This window comes from Malus sylvestris, chromosome 6 (genome assembly GCF_916048215.2).
Source record: "Malus sylvestris chromosome 6, drMalSylv7.2, whole genome shotgun sequence".
NCBI lineage: Eukaryota > Viridiplantae > Streptophyta > Magnoliopsida > Rosales > Rosaceae > Malus > Malus sylvestris.
The window spans coordinates 24,503,834-24,526,169 of NC_062265.1; the positions used below are offsets into that span (position 1 = coordinate 24,503,834).

At 39.7% G+C, this 22,336-nt stretch overlaps 3 protein-coding genes and 1 pseudogene across 8 annotated transcripts; 3 read left to right on the forward strand and 1 right to left on the reverse strand.

Moving 5' to 3' along the window:
* Window position 1: 1 nt before the first annotated feature.
* On the forward strand, window positions 2-21,920 carry LOC126627064 (uncharacterized). 3 transcript variants are annotated; one of them, XM_050296484.1, is made up of 4 exons: window positions 6-1,940; window positions 2,077-3,211; window positions 3,350-3,470; window positions 3,579-4,203. In XM_050296484.1, the coding sequence occupies exons 1-4, from the start codon at window positions 313-315 to the stop codon at window positions 3,920-3,922; spliced, it is 3,228 nt and encodes a 1,075-aa protein (XP_050152441.1). In that variant the 5' UTR covers window positions 6-312; the 3' UTR covers window positions 3,923-4,203. The 3 variants fall into 3 exon arrangements, with proteins under 3 accessions (XP_050152442.1, XP_050152441.1, XP_050152443.1); XM_050296485.1 differs by lacking the exons at window positions 3,350-3,470; window positions 3,579-4,203 and adding an exon at window positions 21,848-21,920 and having other exon boundaries at window positions 2-1,940; window positions 2,077-3,165; XM_050296486.1 differs by lacking the exons at window positions 3,350-3,470; window positions 3,579-4,203 and adding an exon at window positions 20,512-20,569 and having other exon boundaries at window positions 71-1,940; window positions 2,077-3,165.
* On the forward strand, window positions 4,210-6,721 carry LOC126627076 (eukaryotic peptide chain release factor subunit 1-3-like; annotated as a pseudogene).
* LOC126627078 (protein yippee-like At4g27745) lies at window positions 6,700-8,076 on the reverse strand. 2 transcript variants are annotated; one of them, XM_050296501.1, is made up of 3 exons: window positions 8,013-8,076; window positions 7,769-7,896; window positions 6,700-7,132 (listed from the first exon to the last, which is right to left on the reverse strand). In XM_050296501.1, the coding sequence occupies exons 2-3, from the start codon at window positions 7,859-7,861 to the stop codon at window positions 6,905-6,907; spliced, it is 321 nt and encodes a 106-aa protein (XP_050152458.1). In that variant the 5' UTR covers window positions 7,862-7,896; window positions 8,013-8,076; the 3' UTR covers window positions 6,700-6,904. The 2 variants fall into 2 exon arrangements, with proteins under 2 accessions (XP_050152458.1, XP_050152459.1); XM_050296502.1 differs by having other exon boundaries at window positions 7,769-8,018.
* Window positions 15,228-19,379, forward strand: LOC126627065 (uncharacterized). 3 transcript variants are annotated; one of them, XM_050296487.1, is made up of 3 exons: window positions 15,228-17,405; window positions 17,542-18,649; window positions 19,317-19,379. In XM_050296487.1, the coding sequence occupies exons 1-3, from the start codon at window positions 15,526-15,528 to the stop codon at window positions 19,332-19,334; spliced, it is 3,006 nt and encodes a 1,001-aa protein (XP_050152444.1). In that variant the 5' UTR covers window positions 15,228-15,525; the 3' UTR covers window positions 19,335-19,379. The 3 variants fall into 3 exon arrangements, with proteins under 3 accessions (XP_050152444.1, XP_050152446.1, XP_050152445.1); XM_050296489.1 differs by lacking the exon at window positions 19,317-19,379 and adding an exon at window positions 19,176-19,248 and having other exon boundaries at window positions 17,542-18,603; XM_050296488.1 differs by lacking the exon at window positions 19,317-19,379 and adding an exon at window positions 18,745-18,805.
* Window positions 21,921-22,336: the final 416 nt, after the last annotated feature.

The following is a 22,336-nucleotide window of genomic DNA, read 5'->3' on the forward strand; positions in this document are numbered from 1 at the left end:
AACCACAAAAAGTCAAACTGGTAATAGAAGTTAACGCGTTAAATGTCTGTTGAGCGGCGTAAGGGAGGGACATTCCCAAGATTGGATTCCTGAGTTCGTCTCGCCGCTGTTCATTTCTGTAATCGGAGCTTCTCCGGGGAAAACAAGGAGGAGGCCTCAGCAGCCACCCACGCGGCGGCCACGCTGTTCGGATTTTGAGCAAAAATCTGGTCAGAAAAGTGAAAGCATCGATCAGGTTAGACTTCAGATTGAAAGACAAACAATTATACAAAGTTATGTGATTTTCTTGTGCTTGGTGGTGGTGTTGTAATCATGGCGCTGTCCTTAGTCGGAGGGGCGGCCATAGGAGCGCTGTTCGGAGCGTTGTATGATGTCGTTAAGATATCGATAGGCAAGACTGCTATGCAGTATAAACCCCTCCTCAGAGAACTTAAATTCACGTTAGACTCCCTAAGGCCGCGGATCATCCAACAGATAGGAGAACTTAACGTGGAATTGGGTATTTCGAACGAAGATATAGTGAGCCTGCAAAGACAAATGGAGGAGGGTACAGAGCTCGTTAGGATGTTATCGAACCGTGGCACGTGGAGCTGCTACATCTTGTGCAGCTGCTGCAACTGCAACAAGCCGAGTTATGCGGAACAACTTGTTGAACTGGATAGGTCTCTTAGAATATTGTTGGAGATACTGAAGCTGCAGGAAGCAAGGGATGTGAAGGAGGTCTTGGTTTTGGCTAGGAAGATCAATGACAAACAAGATGAATTGGAAAGGAGACTGGCCGATTTGCTCAAAGTGCAGCAAGAATCGGGGGACGGGGGAGAGTCTTTGGGAAGTGGTGCAGAGACAACACCAAATGAACAAAATGGAGAGAATGGTGGACAACAAGTGGCACCGTCAGGTGGAGGAGTAGGGGCTGCTGCTCTAGGAGCGGCGTTTGGGGTGTTGTTTGACACTGTTATGCAAGTGAAGGACACGACTACCATGCTTAAACGCCCCCTCGGAGATCTCAAATCAACGCTAGATTCCGTAAAGCCGTTGATAGAAGAGGTGGCAGAATGTAGCAAGGTATTGAATCTCCCAAATGAGGAATTAGAAGATGTTAGAATACAAATGGAGAAGGGTGCAGAGCTTGTGAGCAATTGCTCAAAGATTCGTCACTGGACTACCTATAAAATGTATGAGTATACCAACAAACTTCTTGGATTGGACGAATCGCTTCAAAGATTGTTAACTGTGCTAAGATTGCAGTTAGCAAGGGATGTGAGGGAGACCCTGGTTTCTGTAAGCAATATAGAGGCGGTGATCAATCAAATTGAAGGGAGTGGTGTGGTTAAATTACAAAATGAGCAAAATGAAGCTAAAGGTTCATGTGAAGCGCCCGCAGCCATGGCTAAGAGTGCAGTTGGATTGAATGCACTAAGTGTGGAGGGAACAAGGGACGTGACTGAGACATTGGATCCGGAAGCGAATATAAAGGTAGGGTGGCAGAAAGTTGAAGAGAGTTGGGTGGCACAAAGTACAACTGAACATCCATCACGTACAGTTGGACTGGATGCAATGAACATGCAGGTGGGAGCAAGGAGTATGGAGGAGACCTCTGTAAGTGATGTAGAGCCGGGGCTCAAGCGAATTCAGCGCAAAGAAGTATCCAAACTTGATGCGCCATTTAGGGTATTGGGGAAGGATGTTCTTAAGGATGAGGAAGATGAGGAACTTGGTGAGCAAGTGGAAGATCACCATGACAGGAAGAAGAAAGGAGCTGAGTCTGTGACAGGTGCAAGTGGAGACGGGATGGCGATTTGTAAAGCTGATGGGTGTGCAGTCGATCTGAGTGATGCAAAGGCGTATAATAGAAGGCATAGGGTGTGCGAACTTCATTCGAAGGCTCCACTTGTGATTGTGTCTGGTCTAAAGAGAAGGTTTTGCCATAAATGCAGCAGGTTTGGCCTCTCAACCTAGTTTTATAATTATCGCACTGCTAATTTTTTTGCTTCTATGATTTCTGTCTGGTTTGGTTTTCGGATTTCAGTCTTAGTAATTTACTTAGTTGTCCTGAATCTAAATGTTGTGTTGTAGATTTCATGATCTATCAGAATTTGATGACACCAAACAAAGTTGTCGTAGGCATTTGCCCTACATTGAACGTGATGGTACAGGCACTCAGTTAAAGGACGCAAGTGGTGATATAGATACGGTGATCAGTCAAATTGAAAGGAGTGGTGCGGTACAATCACAAAACGACCAAAGTGAAATTAAAGGTTCATATGAAGTGGTGGAAGCCACACCACCAGCAGTTGGATTGAATGTACCGAGTGTGCAGGGAACAAGGGATTCAAGGGAAACATTGCAGACCTCAGTGTGCAGGGAACAAGGGATTCATACAGAGCTAGGACTCAAGCAAATTCAGGGGAAAGATGTGTTTGATTCTGAACCTCCATACGCTGAATACAAGGAAACTGAATACGTACCTCCATCAGTTACAATTGACATGAATGTGCTTTTGAGAGGATTGAAGAGGTTTCTTCTTAATGAAGAGGTGTCAGCGGTTGTGCTAACGGGTCCTGGGGGAAGCGGGAAAACCACATTAGCAAAATTCTTCTGTGAAGATGAGGAAGTCAAAAATATATTCAAGAAGAACGTCTTCTTTGTTCATGTTTCAGAAAATCCTAACTTGAGCCTTATGGTACAAACACTATATCAACAGATGGGTTTCCAGATACCTGCGTTGCAAAACGAATCAATTGCACTTCACTGGTTGCACCAATTTCTCATGGAAACAGCACTGCACCCATCAGTGTTGGTCTTGGATGATGTTTGGCCTGGATCAGAATCCCTTCTTGACAAGTTTGATGAATTCAAAACACCAAATTACAAGATTATGGTGACATCAAGGTTTGAATTTCCGGCATTTGGTTTTCCATATTATCTGAAACCACTGAATGCTGAAGATGAGATGACTCTTTCTCATCATTCCCGCGCACACAACATAGAATTACTGGATGATGAAGACCTGATATGTGTTTCTCCACCACCCATCACATTTGATGATGAAGACCCGATAACTCATTTTCCTGATTCCTCCGCATCCTACTTGGGAGACGGAAGCTCTCATGTTTCAACAGCTATAAGGCCAATGGATCAATTTCATGATTCCTCCGCATCAACCTTGGGAGATAAAAGCTCGTATGTTCCAAAAGATGCAGGGACAATGGTGAGTTCTTAGTCTGCAATGAACACCTACAAATTCTCATGCTTTCGTTTTTTTCGTTTGTGTAAACGCGTTCATACTCTTACCAACGTGGCTCAGGTGCTTATCCAACTTTAACATGCTCTCTTTGTTTCGATTTAGTTTGAGCCCGACAACCCCGTCAAGTCTAAGCAGACATATATGCAGCAGAAGTTGGAACTGAAGGTGAGTGCCAGTGACAAAGCAATGAAGAAAGTCATGAAAGCTGTCCACGCCATAAAGGGTATTCTAATCTTTCTTGCCTAGTTTTGTTAACAGCACTTTATATGAGACGAATACAAAGTATTATGTAACGAAACCGTTTCATTTTTTGGGTGATTTGGATGAGCAGGGGTTCATTCGACCAGTTGGGACGCGGAGAACCAGAGGCTAACAGTGATGGGGCAGTTGGATCCGGCGCTAATAGCTACTAGGTTGAGAAAGATTGCTTCGAAAACAGAGGTAATATCAGTTGGGCCAGCGAAGGAAGAGATCAAAGAAGACAAGAAAGATAAATTGACCGAGAGAAAAGACGATAAGAAAGCTAGAAATCTCACTATGAAAGAGAAAATGGAAGACAAGAACCAAGAAAAGAAAGAGCGAAGTCTTACCGTGAAAGAGAAAATGGAGTTCGATAAAAGAGATGAGGAAGAGAGACTTCTAGATGAGGAAGAGAGAGTCATTACACCCAGGTGACACAGCCGTAAGGAATCTCTCTTCCGGCTCCTCCGGTGGCTGTCCTTGTATTTTGTTTGTAATCTGTAAAACGATAAAAGGGAACTAAAGAAGCAATCATCCAAGAACTCTGCTTCAGATGCCAACGATATCAAGGGTGAAGATCAGATAAACGTACATTTTTCGATCAATGCTGTAAATGTTTCAGATAGCAAAACAGAAAACAGGTGGTAATGTTGTACCGTGTTCCTGCTAGGGTGTATCATATCTGCATTTTTCTAAGACATTCATTTTATTCTTAATTATCTTTCAGGTTTTGGTACATCCATTTGCTTTAAGGTTTATATACACCGCGATCATCTATACGGTGCTGTGAACTACCTTTGTTTGGGTTAAAAACTGAACTTTAGGCCCAAGGATGGAGTCGGCCCAAAAGGAGGCCTGGAGGAATAGAAGATCAAAGCCCAGCCGAGACTTGGGAAGGCAGGAAAGGGCCTTTTCTGACTTGATACAATTCACAAAGGCCACTTGCCTACCTACCCAAGGACCAAGTGGTATAGGCTGATCAGACTGCACAGCCCATAAAGTACTTTATGGTGGCATTACATGTAATAAAGCTGATGAGTCATCACCCTCAGACCGCATTCGGGCAAAGCTGTTGCTACAGGAGCCAAACCGAGTAGTCTATAAAAGGAGGAAGAGAAGACAGGAATAAGGACACTCAATCAAACAAACAAAAGCACAAACTTTGCTCAAAAAGCCAGATTTGCCTTCAAACGAAGCTGTAGTCAGCCCAAGCTTTCATCCCCCTCAGGATAATCTTTTCTCCTAAACTTTGTAATAGCTCTGCTACCTTGTTCAAACTTGTTGTAGTATCGATTCACCCTTTTGTATTCTCCTTTCCCCTCTCCACCTAAGCTTTCAGACCTTTGACAGAACCACAAAGATAGGGACCTGCAAGACGATCAGCCTTAATTGATAAGGTTTAATCTTGCCCGACCTGCTTTGTTTTGTCTTTGTCTTTTCTTTCTTTAAAGTCTAGCGATATGTTGTATGTTTTTAGTTATATACAAGTTGTCTCTAGCAAAATCACGATGACAAAGCTTTCTCAACACTTGGATCTGATTTAAATATATCTTCAATGCTTAAATTAGATCCAAGTCCTAAGCCCGCAGGCATGTAAATCTGATTAGTTTAAAAGTCATTGGTCTCAAGGCATAAAAAAGAACTTTATGTGGACTTAACCCATCCACAACAATCCTTGATAAACGAGAAGTCCGAAGTTACTTGGGGCGCAAGTAATCGACCTATCTTCTAGTTTTCTTTCTATTATATCATGATTATCATAGAACGTTTAAGCATGGGATGGACTCTAATGGAAAGCCTCAAGGCCTAAACTTAAGGTCCCACAAAGGCATCCATTTGGATTCATCCTATTCAGCGATCTTAAGAGTCTAAGCATAAGAATGAACTCTGATGGGAAGCCTCAAGGCCTACACCTAAGGCCCCACAAAGGCACCCATTTGGGTTCGTTCTATTCCTTGGATTCGGGTAATCAAAAATATAATAGTTAGAAGACTCCTACAATCACAAGAATACATATGATGCGTTCGAGTACTGGTTTAGTTATGTATAGGAAGCCTCAAGACCTACATTTAAGGCCCCACAAAGGCACCTGTTATAACTAAACACGGTTTCTTGGATACATATATATATATACAATGAAAGAACGACAACCATTTTACATCTGCCATGCTAAAGATGGCAGTGGCACGCCTGAGCACCTAAATGTTAACCTTGATTGTGAGCCTCAAGGCCTATACCTAAGGCCCCACAAAGGCACCTCTCAAAGTTAACTCTGTCCTTCTCTTTCAGCCTTGCCCGAAGAGCCTTGCTCGAAGAGTCTTGCCCGACGAGACTTGCCCGACAACGCCCAGAAACGAAGCAGAAGCCCGACAGCAGCCCTCAATCGACGCCAACCTCCAGGGGAGCTGTGTGCTCGTCGGCCAGGAAACATCCCCAGCGGAAATTCCTGCCACGAACAACCTTGTTTCTTGGAAATGAAAAATTCGAGAATCTGGCACATTGGTGATTGCATAAATCGCCCAAAACAACCTTACTCTAGCACTACAAACATATTCTCTAACATTTCAGATCTTCGATTTGCCCGTCAGGGACGGGAGATGCGCGGCAACCATGTCAAGAAGAAAGCAGAGCTTGCCGAGAAACCAACCAGCCCAATGTTAAAGGACTAGTACTGGCTTCATCAGCTGACTTGAAATCGAAGCTTAGAGAATCAGGTAACTTTGATCCCCACCTCCAGGCGAAAGTACTGAAAGTGGTTGATGTTTCTTATGGAGGAGAGGATGGTTTCAATCAGGCTGTTAAGTTGTCGGCGGAGTTTCTGTCCAACGTGAAATTTATACAGGAGCACAACTTGTTAGGAAGACACCTTGAAGAGGTTAACCATGGGCGTAGATGACACGCTAAAGGCTTTGGAGATGGGAGCGATTAACACACTTATTGTGAGGGAAAATCTTGACAGCAATAGGTATGTGTTAAAAGAACTCGAAGACCGATGAGATTGTTGTAAAACATTGCGACTTTCGATATCTTGGCAGCCAAGGAGATCTAGAGGTTCAGGAGAGGATCTCGCTGCTGAAATGGTCAGTTGACGAGCACAAGTGTTTTGGTTATGATCTTAAGTTTGTCACCAACAAATCACACGAGGGTCGCAATTCTGTCAAGGTTTTGGAGGCATTGGAGGGTTACCGAATGAATATTTCTAGCCAGCTTACTGAATGAATTATTCACATCTTATTCAAATTAGTAATATGCCAGTTCCAGATACAATATTCACACAACAGACACAAGGAATCCACAACGAACAACAACAATTGAAATCTTCAATTGTTAAGAATTTGACAAGATAAATACAAGCACGAGCATCCATACACTTACATTTGACATGCAGATGGATGAACTTGAAAGCCTTCACAGATGCTACCAGTTTTCCTTTACTATCTTCGATTTCTCGAGAATGAATTTCCCTTCCTTGTACTTCTGTGTTTGTTCATAGGCTCGTTCATACTTCCAACCCAGCACCTCATGGCAGTCGCAGCAGGAGACATCAGCGACCGTGTGCAGACCAGTCATGAGTTGTCTGTCTTCTTTTGGCCCGACTGTAATGTTCATTGCATGTGAAAACAGAAACGCTCGACCATTTCTACCCTATGATTTAATAAAATAGATAGTCGAATCATGTTTCTTGCAATCTACTCAACATACTCAAATCCTGAAGACTATCGTTTACACACACAATAACCATATGAACACAATGCAGAAAATAGAAACTCTCAACCAAACACAAGACAACCACTCGGCTCCTGGCATAGATAACCGAGTACAAATTGAATCTTCATTTCATTTTCAACATGCAAAAAGGAAAAATCTTTATTCCTCATTTACTCCAAAATTCCAAATGTAGGGAACAGTAGACACCAATTCAACTCAAAATAAGAACAGAGATTCGTTAGTTAATTGAGTATGAACTGAATCTTCACTTCAAATTAGGAAAAAGCTAAAATTGTACTCCTCACTTACTCCAAATGGCAAATGTGATGAAACGTAAACACCAATTCATGTCAAAACGAGAACTGATGATCGTTAGTTAATTGAGTATGAACTGAATCTTCATTTCAAATTAGGAAAAGTCTAAAATTGTATTCCTCATTTCCTCCAAATGTAGTGAAAAGTAAACACGAATTAATTTCATTGTAAAGACCGGATTTTTATTAGTTACCCAATAAGCATAATGAGAGGCAATCAGAATATCCACAACAACTTGATCAAAGTAAAGTTGTTCACCTGGAAGGCTTTCGAAATGACATCGTCGTGAAGGGCAACGTGGTTTCGGCAATTGCAGCAGCTGTACAACCTCGGCCCAACCAATTCCGCCATCAATAATCGAGAAAACTACGAACAAGACCAGACCCCTTAAAGCCAAAATATACAAAATCAAGACCCTCTCCTTACAGAGCATCCAGCAATCGGCATAACTTCTTAGCAAAAAATCAAAATTACAAAAATTCGGGAGTAACAAAATGCTTACCTTTTTAAACCAAAAGATATTGGTCTATATGATTTTGGATATCAACTAATCTTGTACGCAATTTCTGTTGACAGAACAAAACAGGACAGTGATTACGTGAAGAATCAAACAACTTAAGCCAATGATTAAGAGCAGTAATGGTGATCAGTTAAGCCAATAATTGCACAAAAACCCAACTTCTAAAACCACCACAAGATCAGAAACAAGGTAAAACTAAATCACAATAATTGGAAATGAATCGTGGCTTAAAAATAAAACCCAGAATTTAAAAAGTGAAAATTTTGAAACTTTTTCATTAATTATGAAATGGGCAGTGGAGTGATCACCTGAAAATGCACGCGATATTGAAGATGTGAAGATTAAACGGATGGATTAAGATTGATTAAGAGTTGTACCTAACCAGTGTGCCATGGTGACTTTAGAGAGAGAGAGAGAGAGAGTTTAATCGTAGTAGCAGTAAAGGAGAGATGCGTCAGTGTTTGGGTGAGGAAGTAGGATTCTCTTTTTTCGTTTTTTCTCTGCCTCTCTTATTTGAATAATTACGATCAAGTCATATCAATATCTTATATTAATTTTATATAAAAAGAAAAGAATAAAATAGAAAATGTAAAAGAAGGGAAGAGAAGGAAATGAAAAGAAAAGGAAAGAGAATTTTACCCCTGTGTCTTATGATATGAGGTTATCTTAGGAATGATAGTGAGTAGAGATATAGGATTTTAATTTTTTAACTTTTGGGGGTGGGTGAGGTTATAATGTGGGTGAACAAATAAGACATTAGGATGGGTCTAGTAACCCATCACACAGAAAAACACCAAACAGTGAAACCCTAAAGAAGCTACAATCTCTGTAGCTACTGCCTCCGTGGCATAGCTCTTGCTCCATGACATGATCAACACAATATGTCGCCCCCTTGACCACTTGCGAGTGTCCCATTCTTGAGTAAAAGTAAGGTCGCATCATCTTCCCAGGACCATCACAACAACGATCGCTGCCACATGACATAGGAAGTCCACAAGAAAAAAGATCCCACATGCAACATCACTAACAAAGGCGAACAACATGAAGGGCCAACAAGGGTCAACAAAGGTGATGGTGTGAACACCCAAGCAGAAACTCTAGACATCCTCCCTAAATTCTGTGACAAATTGCGAAAGGGGTGTGTGGAATCACTCCACACACCCCTTTTTACTTCTTTCACACCTTTTTAATTTTCGGCCGTTAGATCGAATGAATTGAAGAAGATCAACAGACATAAATTAACAAGGAGTGTGTGAGAAGTAAAAAGGGGTGTATGAATAGCACACCCCATTGCGAAAAACACATACGGTAATCGATCGAACTTGTAAATGGATGGGAAGATGATGGAACCCACTAATGAAGATGATGGGGAGAGATGAATTGTGGGAGATGGAAGAAACTGGTGATTTGGATTTGGGGTAAAGCGATTGAAATCAAAGGCAAGAAGAGCGTAAAGTGATGATAGCTGCCACCGACCCTAGCCAAGACTACGGTCAGCGACGATAAGGAAAGACTAAAGACATGTCATTTCACCTAATCATCAGCCACATGTCTTTTTACTTAATTCTAGTTAGCTTTTACATTAAAAATTACTTTTACAATTTGAAAAACAAAAATAACCAAGGTTAAGGGAAATGACACGTGACAGATGATTATGTGTATGATGAACATATACTATAGTTTATGTTTATGATCTTAAGCAAAAATGCTCACTTAGTCATTAGAGATATTTCGATCATTTAATCTCAATAAAATAGTAGAATTATGAGGAATGAGTTCATTCACAGAATAGTGAGAAGGACTCTCACTGAAAGAGAGAGCAAGGACTTTCACCGACACTATTTATATAGTTTTGCATTCATTATCATGCCTGCATTAGGGATCCTTACATAAATTAAAGGCAGTGTCTCGTGCACATTATTATTTGTATAAAATAAATTTTTTACTACTTAATTGTTTATTTCATTAGAGCGACAAACATTTTTTTATGAGACAATTTGTCACACGTTATTATAGTACAATTTTTTTTTTTTAATTTATGTACACCAAGAAGATGCTCTTAGCTCTGATGATTGCATCTTGAGTCCCCATAAATTAAAGGCTAGGTCTCTTGCATATTAGCATAATTTCCTTATCTGTTTAGAGAGCAACGTGGCCTGATATTGGACAATATTATATGGGATATTACAAATACATGCAAGTTCCAACACCGGCAATAATGTCAATTTTGGCAATTGTATTATGATGCTAGGAAGACTAAAATTTTAAATTAAATTTACAAATCAAATGATGTGTATCTAATAAGATACAAGTACATTAACCGACACTTAATTAATAATTCAATCATCAATAACTATATCATTTGATTTTGAAATTTTGATTTCACTAACATTACCTATCGAAAACAGCTACAACTTTTTAAACTTTAAAATACTTTTTTCAAGTCTTAAACTTGAAAACACAATTCGTGAGTTTTTTAAGTTTTTTAACTCAACCGTGAGTTTTTTAAGTTTTTTAACTCAACCAACCTCTGCTCCCTCTCTGATCCTCCTCTCTCCTTGCCCTCTCTCACTTTCCAATATTTGTCGCTCTCTCTCACTCTCTATCCTCCAATTTTACAGATGTGTTGTCTCTCCTGTCGTTCTTCAATTTCTGCCTCTCCTCACCAGAATCACTAAATCAAGTTTAGCCTCTACGATCTCATTTGTCCAATAAACCTCTTCGACTCAGTCATCGACATTGCGTCGATTTTGAACCGCAATGAGGGTTTTTTCTACACGCCAGCTACCGTTGCCGTCATTGTGGAGCAAAAAATAATTCAAAAAATTATGCGATGCCATTTGGATTTTTGGTTTAAAATGACAAAATTATCTTTAAGGCACATCAGAATTCCCACATGCATGCAACGAACAATAACCACTCAATCAAGGAAGAGTCAAAGATGATCAATATGGTATTTATTCAAATCTCTTTCATCACTCCTCATCAATCCCTTATTGATTTTAGGCTTTTTAGTCAAAATGATCTCTAAAATTTGCATAACTCCTCACTTTGGTCCATGAAATTTGAAATCGATAAAATTGGTCCCTGAGTTTGTCCACGATCAATCATTTTGGTCATTCCATGAAAACCTCCATTAAATAAGAGTAAAATGACAAAAATACCCTCAATTTTTGTCAAATCATTTTAATCCTCATTTAACATAATTTTTACTAAAGGACCAAAATGATTGATAGTGGACAATCTCAAGAACCACTTCTATTGATTTCAAATCTTATGGATCAAAATAAGGAGTTATTGTCATGAACCATTTTGACTAAAAAACCTTGATTTTATTCAACAGGTAACTCCAAAAACTTTCTTTTTAAATTAGGAATAATTGTCATGTTAATTGCAGGATAATATTTCACAAAATATCTTACAATTGTTCACCCAATTACACCATATATGCCCAATTTATTAATTGCAAGATATTATTTCCCAAAACTTCCTATTTAAATTTCACTTTGCATGAACAATTCTAATGGCCAATTTGTTAATTGCAAGCCATTCCTTTTATTTCACACCTACAGCCTTGTCTCTAACTGGGCCTCTCTACCCTTATCTCTATTTCTCTCCCTAGAGTTGAAATCCCATCCCCAGAATTTTACTATTCATTATGTATCTCGTTATTACAAACGACTGGGTACATGCATAGTAAAAATTGGAACTTGGAACCAGAAAGATTTTACAAAATAAGTATCAATCATTTTATTCAAAGTAGAGGGCAAAGATAATATCATTAAATATAAAATATTATTGATAGAATAAAATAAGAAGGAAAAAAAAAAATGGAACTTTAACGAAATGCACCTGGTACCGTTCACTTTAACGAAAAACCACATTTTTACACTAAAAAATCAATCCTAGTACTATTCACTTTACCCTTTATTTTATCCTTATCATTCAAACTCAAAGTTTTCAAACCATTTTCATTAGTTTTCTAAAAAAAAAAAGAAAAAAAAAAGAAAAGAGGAGGAGGCTTCTGGAAGGCAAGAGGGGGATTGGGGGGAATCGGGCGATAAGGTGCCAAGAAGTGGAAAAAAAAAAATGGAAGGGGGGAGGAAAAAGTAGGGAAAGTTGAACGGCACAGGGAATCCTCCGCCTCGTCAAGGTGCTTTCTTTGTCCATTTGATTATTCAATTCATGAATCCCTCACTTTATCCGAACTATATTTCAGAAATATTTCTTGTTATTTTATTGATTTGGGTAATTGGGTATTTGCGGTGTGGTGAGTTTAGTTTAATTCTGGTGAACAAATGGTGGTTGCACGCTAGTTAGTGAATCTCTTAGTTTGTACTCTATGCCCTCTAGTTGATAGTTTGAAATTTGAATGTTTGACACTTTTTGACTTCAAATTAGTCTAATGGGTGTTTATTGAAGTCTCAGTTTGGTGTTGTACTGGCATTGCTTACCAGGATTAATCTGCATTTCAAGTTCATAGTATACTTTGGTTAGATTTGGCAGATTGTGTTTATTTAGGATTGGAAGGCTGGTACTATGTGTGCACAGGCTTATGGTATTCTGCTATACGAGTGCATAATGCTTGTTGGATCTCATAACATGTGGTACAATGTAGCTAGACGATATTAGTTCTATTGATTACCCTTAAGGTTATTGCTTTTGCGCAATGGTTATTTTCTCCCTTATGAACACAAATATGGGCAGTGAATTGTTTGCATAGTGTTTATATACATATGGGAAAAAGAATGGCAAGCAAATGTGTGTGATTGCCTACATTGGCATTTGTTTCTTTTATTGATAGCATAAAGGGGTTGTAAAATGTTATTCCGCATATCTCAGCCGTTAGTTGAACTCTTTCATATGCATCTTTCATATAAAAAATAAATAAAAAATAAAATAAAAAATTCTCAAGGTGCAGAGAGGAGAGAGAGAGAGGTGTGTGTGTGTATTTATATACATTATCAGAGATGAGATTGATTAATTACAGGAACAAGTTATAGCAGAGCTCCTCCGTTTCCTTTTTCCGTTAATCTCCCTATATGCCTTCGAGTAATAGAGATAGGAAATCTACTTCATGCCTTCTTGTCTGCAACCGGATTAGACGAAAGGGATTGAGGTTGATCCAAACCATTGGGCAAAAGTGTGATTACATTTGCCAAACCTGTGGCATGCTAATTATCAGTAAAGATTCTCATATTTTCTTTAGTACTCTTTCCATAGCTACTCTATATTACGTTTGTAGAACTCATCAGGTCCTCTTCTGGTGGTTTATATACATATGTATATCCGCAAGGATGCATGACTTTTAGACTTTAATTGGAGATCAGTTCGATTGCATATGTTACAAGAGTGAAGCTATACGATTGTTTATACTAAATATTGCTTCTGATCTTCGATAGAGCTTTCTATAGTAGTGGACTTGAGCAGGTTGTTAACATATATTTTATTTCTTACTACTTTTATGCAGTATTAGATTATATGCATGGACAAACCAATGCTCTCCCAACTTTACAGATGCCTATTTTAACATGTGAAACAATTTGACCTTTTGGGTACAAATGTTGAAAAAGGCATATATGGTAATTGCTCTATGTATGAAATATGTATTTAAGGTCTCCAGTTGTTTAACATTATCAGACCTGTTGCACATGTCTGGAGTTGGAACAAATATATACGTATAAAACCTGAAAGGGATGGAATTGTTTCTTATTAAGGATATATATATTATATTTCTGTTGAACTTACTTGTAAAACTGAAATTCATATCATGCATTGTCATAACGGAAGGCATAATTCAGTGAACTACGAATGGTTTGATCCCTGTTGAGGGTACGTAGGCAGTCTAACGAGAAGGTTAGATGCAGCCATAAAATATATGGAAATTACTACGCAATTTGGACCTTGAGTGATGCTTTACTCATATCCAGGAGGCAAGGTATGTTAGATATACGAGTATTTGGTGACGTCGCGTGTCGATCCTGAACGTATTTTGGGATCGGGGCGTGACAAGAGTAGTCGCAGAAGCGTAGAGATCTTGATGGTTGTTCGAATGAGGCTTATGTAAAGCCCTGTCCATGGCAGCTATTTAGCTTCCAAGTCTTATGTATCTGTTAGGCACCAGCCATTGCTATTGTTGCTTTCTTAACCCAAACCCAAATTGAAACCGAAATCTATGTATCTGTTAGGCACCAGCCATTGCTATTGTTGCTTTCTTAACCCAAACCCAGATTGAAACCGAAATCTATATCAAAACTCATTCTCCAACCCAATTCTTTAATGGGTATTTACCATTCACCTTAAAATTATAATCTTTTTTGTGAATGATTGAAGAGATTGGGGTGAAAAATGAAAATTTGTAGCAAGAGAGACAGAGGTAGTTAGGGCTCTGAAATTTTGATTTTTAATTTGTTTTTTTTAATTATTTAACGTTTTAATTTGTTTTTTTTTTATGTATTTATTAAAAAAAAATAGAGCTTTTCTTTAATTATACTAACAGAGAGCACACACTTTGTGTGTGAATAATTTCTCTTAATAAGTGCTTTTTAATATTACATAATTACTGTTTTGTTATCTTATGTAAATATTGTGTATCAAAAGTGAGGGTAAAATTGAAAAAATAAGTATATGATTGTCATTTTTTTTAAAAATGGTAAAATAGGGATATGATTGTCATTTTGTTAAAAGGTACAAAATTACTATTTTGCCCTCTTTTTGTCAATAGTGTGTATCAAAAGTGAGGGCAAAATAGGAAAAAAATGAGAAAAAAAGCTGACAATGAACTAATGAAGGTTCTCTTAATAGTATAGATGAGTAAATTAGTAAATTTGTAAGTAGATTTTTTACTCAAGGGGTAATATGAAAGGGAGTTAAAATTTTAAGGAATGTTAGTGTAATGTTTCAAACATAAGGGAGTTTTGTGAAAACTTGATAAATCTCAGGGTGTGTTAGTGTAATTAATCTGATTTTTTTTATACAATGATATGATTAGACTAAGGGAATGAAAGAATAAATTAGTTGCACCATCGTCATTATGCAATTCGATTTTTCACTCACAAATAAAAAAATATCATATAACTAATGCGTGAGATTTATCCTAAAAAATAAATAAATAAATAAATAAAAGAGAGAGAGTACCAAACTTTTATAATTTATGAAGTATGCGACAGGAACAAAGAGATTGAGGACATATGATTGGCGACAAAGAAAAATATTAGAAAACAGAAACCAGTTGTCAGTTGACTGACTCAGACTCTTTTACCAGTCAACCCTTCACATTTCCACCTAACCCGAAAACTGTAGCTTCTAGTGGATGAGGAAGGCTTCGTGGAGGCTGGGCACAGGAGGAGCATCCATATCCGCTCCACGGTCCGCCACCAACTGCCACCGGATTCGAGCAAAACTGGTCTGAATCCGACTGATCAGTAATTTAGATCGAATCGAATACGAGTTTTCTGTTTTTTGCGTGTAGGGAGTTTTCGGATGCTCGTATATCATGGCAGTGGCGTTGGTTGGAGGGGCTGCGATAGGAGCACTGTTTGGAGTACTGTATGATGTCGTAAAGGAATCGATGGGAAGGACTGTTATGCAGTACAAACCCCTCCTTGAAGATCTCAAGTTCACACTAGACTGTTTACGACCGCGGATCATCCAAGAGATAGGAGATCATAACGTGGCACTGGGTCTCCCAAACGATGACATAGAACGTCTCCAACAACAAATGGAGGAGGGTATAAAGCTCGTTGGCAGGTTATCGAAGCTTAGCATGTGGAACTGCTATGTCTTATGCAGTTGCTGCAAATGCTCGAAGCCGAGCTACACCGATCGACTTATTCAGTTGGATAGGTCTCTTAGAGCACTGTTAGAAGTGCTGAGGTTGCAGGAAGCAAGGGACATGAAGGAGAACTTGCTTTTGAATAGGAAGATATACGAAAAACAAGATGAATTGGCAACAAGGCAGTCGGAAATACTGAAAATTGCAGGGGAGATACTGCGAGTGCAGCAGGAAGATAAGGGTGTGCAAGAGCTTTCAGGAAGTAGTGCACAAACTGTGGTGCAGGAGCAAATTGGAGGCAGTGGTGTGCAGCAAGCGGCATCAATAAACAGAGGAGGAGCTGCTCTAGGAGCAGTGTTTGAGGTACTATTTAGTGCCGTTCAACAAACGAAGGAGAAGACGAGGATGTTTAAACGCATCCTGGGACATCTCGAGTCCACGCTAGACTCCATAAAGCCATTGATAGAAGAGATTGCACAATATAACAAGGTATTGCATCTTACAGAGGAAGAACTAGAAAGTTTTAGAGTAGAGATGGAGATGGGTGTAGAGCTCGTTCGCAAGTGCTCAAAGGTTAGTCTTTGGGCAAGCAACAAAAAGTATGAATATACCAACAAACTTCTTGGATTAGATGAATCTCTTCGAAGATTGATAAATATACTGAGAGTGCAACTTGCAAGGGATGCGACAGAAAGCTTGGTTTCGGTAACTAATATAGAGACGGTGACCATGAAAATTGAAGAGAGTGGTATCATACAATACGATCCATTAGTTGAACTTCCATCGGGGGACGGGGGAGAGTCTTCGGGAAGTGGTGCAGAGACAACACCGCATGAACAAAATGGAGAGAATGGTGGACAACAAATGGCGCCGTCAGGTGGAGTAGGGGCTGCTGCACGAGGAGCGGCGTTAGCAAGGGATGTGAGGGAGAGTTTGGTTTCCGTAAGCAATATAGAGGCGGTGATCAATCAAATTGAAGGGAGTGGTGTGGTAAAATTACAAAATGAGCAAAATGAAGCTAAAGGTTCATGTGAAGTGCCCGCAGCCATGGCTAAGAGTGCAGTTGGCTTGAATGCACTACGTGTGGAGGGAACAAGGGACTTGACTGAGACATTGGATCCGGAAGCGAATATAAAGGTAGGGTGGCAAAATGTTGAAGAGAGTTGGGTGGCACAAGGTAAAACTGAACATCCATCATGTACAGTTGGACTGGATGCAATGAACATGCAGGTGGGAGCAAGGAGTATGGAGGAGACCTCTGTAAGTGATGTAGAGGCGGGGTTAAAGCGAATTCAGGGCAAAGAAGTATCCGAACCTGATGCGCCATTTAGGGAATTGAAGGAGGATGTTCTGAAGGATGAGGAAGATGAGGAACTTGATGAGCAAGTGGAAGATCATCATGACAGGAAGAAGAAAGGAGCTGAGTCTGTGACAGGTGCAAGTGGAGACGGGATGGCGATTTGTAAAGCTGATGGGTGTGCAGTCGATCTGAGTGATGCAAAGGTGTATAATAGAAGGCATAGGGTGTGCGAACTTCATTCGAAGGCTCCACTTGTGATTGTGTCTGGTCTAAAGAGAAGGTTTTGCCATAATTGCAGCAGGTTTGGCCTCTCCACCTTGTTTTATAATTATCGCGCTGCAAATATTTTTACTTCTATGATTTCTGTCTGGTTTGGTTTTCGAATTTCAGTCTTAATAATTTAGTTAGTTGTCCTGAATCTAAATGTTGTGTTGTAGATTTCATGATCTATCAGAATTTGATGACACCAAACAAAGTTGTCGTAGGCATGTGCCCTACATTGAACGCGATGGTACAGGCACTCAGGTAAAGGACGTAAGTGGTGATATAGATACGGTGATCAGTCGAATTGAATGGAGTGGTGTGGTACAATCACAAAATGATCAAAGTGAAATTAAAGATTCATATGAAGTTGTCGAAGCCACACCACCAGCAGTTGGATTGAATGTACCGAGTGTGAAGGGACCAAGGGATGCAAAGGAGACATTGCGGACCTCAGCAAGTAATACAGAGGCAGGACTGGAGCAAATTCAGGGGAAAGACGTGCTTGATTCTGAACCTCTGTACGCTGAATACAAGGAAACTGAATACGTACCTCCATCGGTTACAGTTGGCTTGCATGTGCTTTTGAGAGGATTGAAGAGGTTTCTTCTTAATGATGAGGTGTCAGCGGTTGTGCTAACGGGTCCTCAGGGAAGTGGGAAAACCACATTGGCAAAATACTTCTGTGAAGATGAGGAAGTCAAAGCCATATTCAAGAACAACATTTTCTTTGTTCTTGTTTCAAAAAATCCTAGCTTGAGCCTTATGGTACAAACACTATATCAACAGATTGAACCCAAGGGTTTCCAAATACCTGCGTTGCAAGACGAATCAATTGCACTTGAATGGTTGCGCCAATTTTTCATGGAAACAGCACTGCACCCATCAGTGTTGGTCTTGGATGATGTTTGGCCTGGATCAGAATCCCTTCTTGACAAGTTTGATGAATTCAAAACACCAAATTACAAGATTATGGTGACATCATGGTCTGAATTTCCGGCATTTGGTTTTCCGTATTATCTGAAATCACTGAATGATGAAGATGAGAATACTCTTTCTCGTCAATCCGACACAGACATCGACTCACTGGATGATGAATTCCTGTCCGTCACATTTGATAATAAAAGCCTGATAGATCATTTTCCTGATTCCTCTGCGTCCTACTTGGGAGACAGAAGCTCTCATGTTTCTACAGCTATCGGGCCAATGGATCAATTTCAGGATTCCCCCGCATCAACCTTAGGAGATAAGAGCTCGTGTATTCCAACAGATGCAGGGACAATGGTGAGTTCTTAGTATGCGATGCACACCTACAAATTCTTATGCTATTGTTTTTTTGTTTGTGCAAATGTGTTCATACTCTTGGCAGTATGGCTCAGGTGCTTAACCAACCTTAACATGCTCTCTTTCTTTCAATTTAGTCTCCGCTTGACAACCCCGTCAAGTCTGGGAAGAAGGTGGTATTGAAGGCCAGTTTTAATGAGCATAAAAAGAAGAAAGCCCTGAAAGCTGTTTCTGATATTGAAGGTATTCTAATATTTCTTGCCTGGTTTTGTTTACAGCACTTCATTCAAGGCCAGTTTTAATGTAATAAAACCGTTTCATTTTTTTCTTTCCATTAATTGTTCGGTTGATTTGGATGCGCAGGGGTTGATTCGATCGGTTGGAATTCGCAGAACCAAAGGCTAACAGTGGTAGGACAAGAGTTGGATCTGGTGCTAATACTCGTAAGGCTGAGAAAGATCGCTTCTAATGCGGAGATAATATATGTTGGGCCGATGGATCAATTTCAGGATTCCTCCGCATCAACCTTGGGAGTTAAGAGCTCGTGTATTCCAAAAGATGCAGGGACAATGGTGAGTTCTTAGTCTGTGATGCACGTCTACAAATTCTTATGCTTTTGTTTTTTTGTTTGTGCAAACATGTTCATACTCTTGGCAGTATGGCTCAGGTGCTTATCCAACTTTAACCTGCTCTCTTTCTTTCAATTTAGTCTCCGCTTGACAACCCCGTCAAGTCTGGGAAGAAGGTGGTATTCAAGGCCAGTTTTAATGAGCATAAAAAGAAGAAAGCCCTGAAAGCTGTTTCTGATATTGAAGGTGTTCTAATATTTCTTGCCTAGTTTTGTTTACAGCACTTCATTCAATAATAAAACCGTTTCATTTTTTCTTTCCATTAATTGTTTGGTTGATTTGGATGAGCAGGGGTTGATTCGATCGGTTGGGATTCGCAGAACCAAAGGCTAACAGTGGATGGACAAAAGTTGGATCCGGTGCTAATACTTGTAAGGCTGAGAAAGATCGCTTCTAATGCAGTGATAATATCAGTTGAGCCGATGGATCAATTTCCGTATTATCTGAAATCACTGAATGATGAAGATGAGATTACTCTTTCTCGTCAATCCGACACAGACATCGACTCACTGGATGATGAATTCCTGTCCGTCACATTTGATAATAAAAGCCTGATAGATCATTTTCCTAATTCGTCTGCGTCCTACTTGGGAGACGGAAGCTCTCATGTTTCTACAGCTATCGGGCCAATGGATCAATTTCAGGATTCCCCCGCATCAACCTTAGGAGATAAGAGCTCGTGTATTCCAACAGATGCAGGGACAATGGTGAGTTCTTAGTATGCGATGCACGCCTACAAATTCTTATGCTATTGTTTTTTTGTTTGTGCAAACGTGTTCATACTCTTGGCAGTATGGCTCAGGTGCTTAACCAACCTTAACATGCTCTCTTTCTTTCAATTTAGTCTCCGCTTGACAACCCCGTCAAGTCTGGGAAGAAGGTGGTATTGAAGGCCAGTTTTAATGAGCATAAAAAGAAGAAAGCCCTGAAAGCTGTTTCTGATATTGAAGGTATTCTAATATTTCTTGCCTGGTTTTGTTTACAGCACTTCATTCAAGGCCAGTTTTAATGTAATAAAACCGTTTCATTTTTTTCTTTCCATTAATTGTTCGGTTGATTTGGATGAGCAGGGGTTGATTCGATCAGTTGGAATTCGCAGAACCAAAGGCTAACAGTGGTAGGACAAGAGTTGGATCCGGTGCTAATACTCGTAAGGCTGAGAAAGATCGCTTCTAATGCGGAGATAATATCTGTTGGGCCGATGGATCAATTTCAGGATTCCTCCGCATCGACCTTGGGAGATAAGAGCTCGTGTATTCTAAAAGATGCAGGGACAATGGTGAGTTCTTAGTCTGCGATGCACGCCTACAAATTCTTATGCTTTTGTTTTTTTGTTTGTGCAAACGTGCTCATACTCTTGGCAGTATGGCTCAGGTGCTTATCCAACTTTAACCTGCTCTATTTCTTTCAATTTAGTCTCCGCTTGACAACCCCGTCAAGTCTGGGAAGAAGGTGGTATTCAAGGCCAGTTTTAATGAGCATAAAAAGAAGAAAGCCCTGAAAGCTGTTTCTGATATTGAAGGTGTTCTAATATTTCTTGCCTAGTTTTGTTTACAGCACTTCATTCAATAATAAAACCGTTTCATTTTTTCTTTCCATTAATTGTTCGGTTGATTTGGATGAGCAGGGGTTGATTCGATCGGTTGGGATTCGCAGAACCAAAGGCTAACAGTGGATGGACAAAAGTTGGATCCGGTGCTAATACTTGTAAGGCTGAGAAAGATCGCTTCTAATGCAGTGATAATATCAGTTGAGCCGATGGATCAATTTCCGTATTATCTGAAATCACTGAATGATGAAGATGAGAATACTCTTTCTCGTCAATCCGACACAGACATCGACTCACTGGATGATGAATTCTTGTCCGTCACATTTGATAATAAAAGCCTGATAGATCATTTTCCTAATTCGTCTGCATCCTACTTGGGAGATGGAAGCTCTCATGTTTCTACAGCTATCGGGCCAATGGATCAATTTCAGGATTCCCCCGCATCAACCTTAGGAGATAAGAGCTCGTGTATTCCAACAGATGCAGGGACAATGGTGAGTTCTTAGTATGCGATGCACGCCTACAAATTCTTATGCTATTGTTTTTTTGTTTGTGCAAACGTGTTCATACTCTTGGCAGTATGGCTCAGGTGCTTAACCAACCTTAACATGCTCTCTTTCTTTCAATTTAGTCTCCGCTTGACAACCCCGTCAAGTCTGGGAAGAAGGTTGTATTGAAGGCCAGTTTTAATGAGCATAAAAAGAAGAAAGCCCTGAAAGCTGTTTCTGATATTGAAGGTATTCTAATATTTCTTGCCTGGTTTTGTTTACAGCACTTCATTCAAGGCTAGTTTTAATGTAATAAAACCGTTTCATTTTTTTCTTTCCATTAATTGTTCGGTTGATTTGGATGAGCAGGGGTTGATTCGATCGGTTGGAATTCGCAGAACCAAAGGCTAACAGTGGTAGGACAAAAGTTGGATCCGGTGCTAATACTCGTAAGGCTGAGAAAGATCGCTTCTAATGCGGAGATAATATCTGTTGGGCCGATGGATCAATTTCAGGATTCCTCCGCATCAACCTTAGGAGATAAGAGCTCGTGTATTCCAAAAGATGCAGGGACAATGGTGAGTTCTTAGTCTGCGATGCACGCCTACAAATTCTTATGCTTTTGTTTTTTTGTTTGTGCATACGTGTTCATACTCTTGGCAGTATGGCTCAGGTGCTTAACCAACCTTAACATGCTCTCTTTCTTTCAATTTAGTCTCCGCTTGACATCCCCGTCAAGTCTGGGAAGAAGGTGGTATTCAAGGCCAGTTTTAATGAGCATAAAAAGAAGAAAGCCCTGAAAGCTGTTTCTGATATTAAAGGTGTTCTAATATTTCTTCCCTAGTTTTGTTTACAACACTTCATTCAAGGCCAGTTTTAATGTAATAAAACCGTTTCATTTTTTCTTTCCATTAATTGTTCGGTTGATTTGGATGAGCAGGGGTTGATTCGATCAGTTGGAATTCGCAGAACCAAAGGCTAACAGTGGTAGGACAAGAGTTGGATCCGGTGCTAATACTTG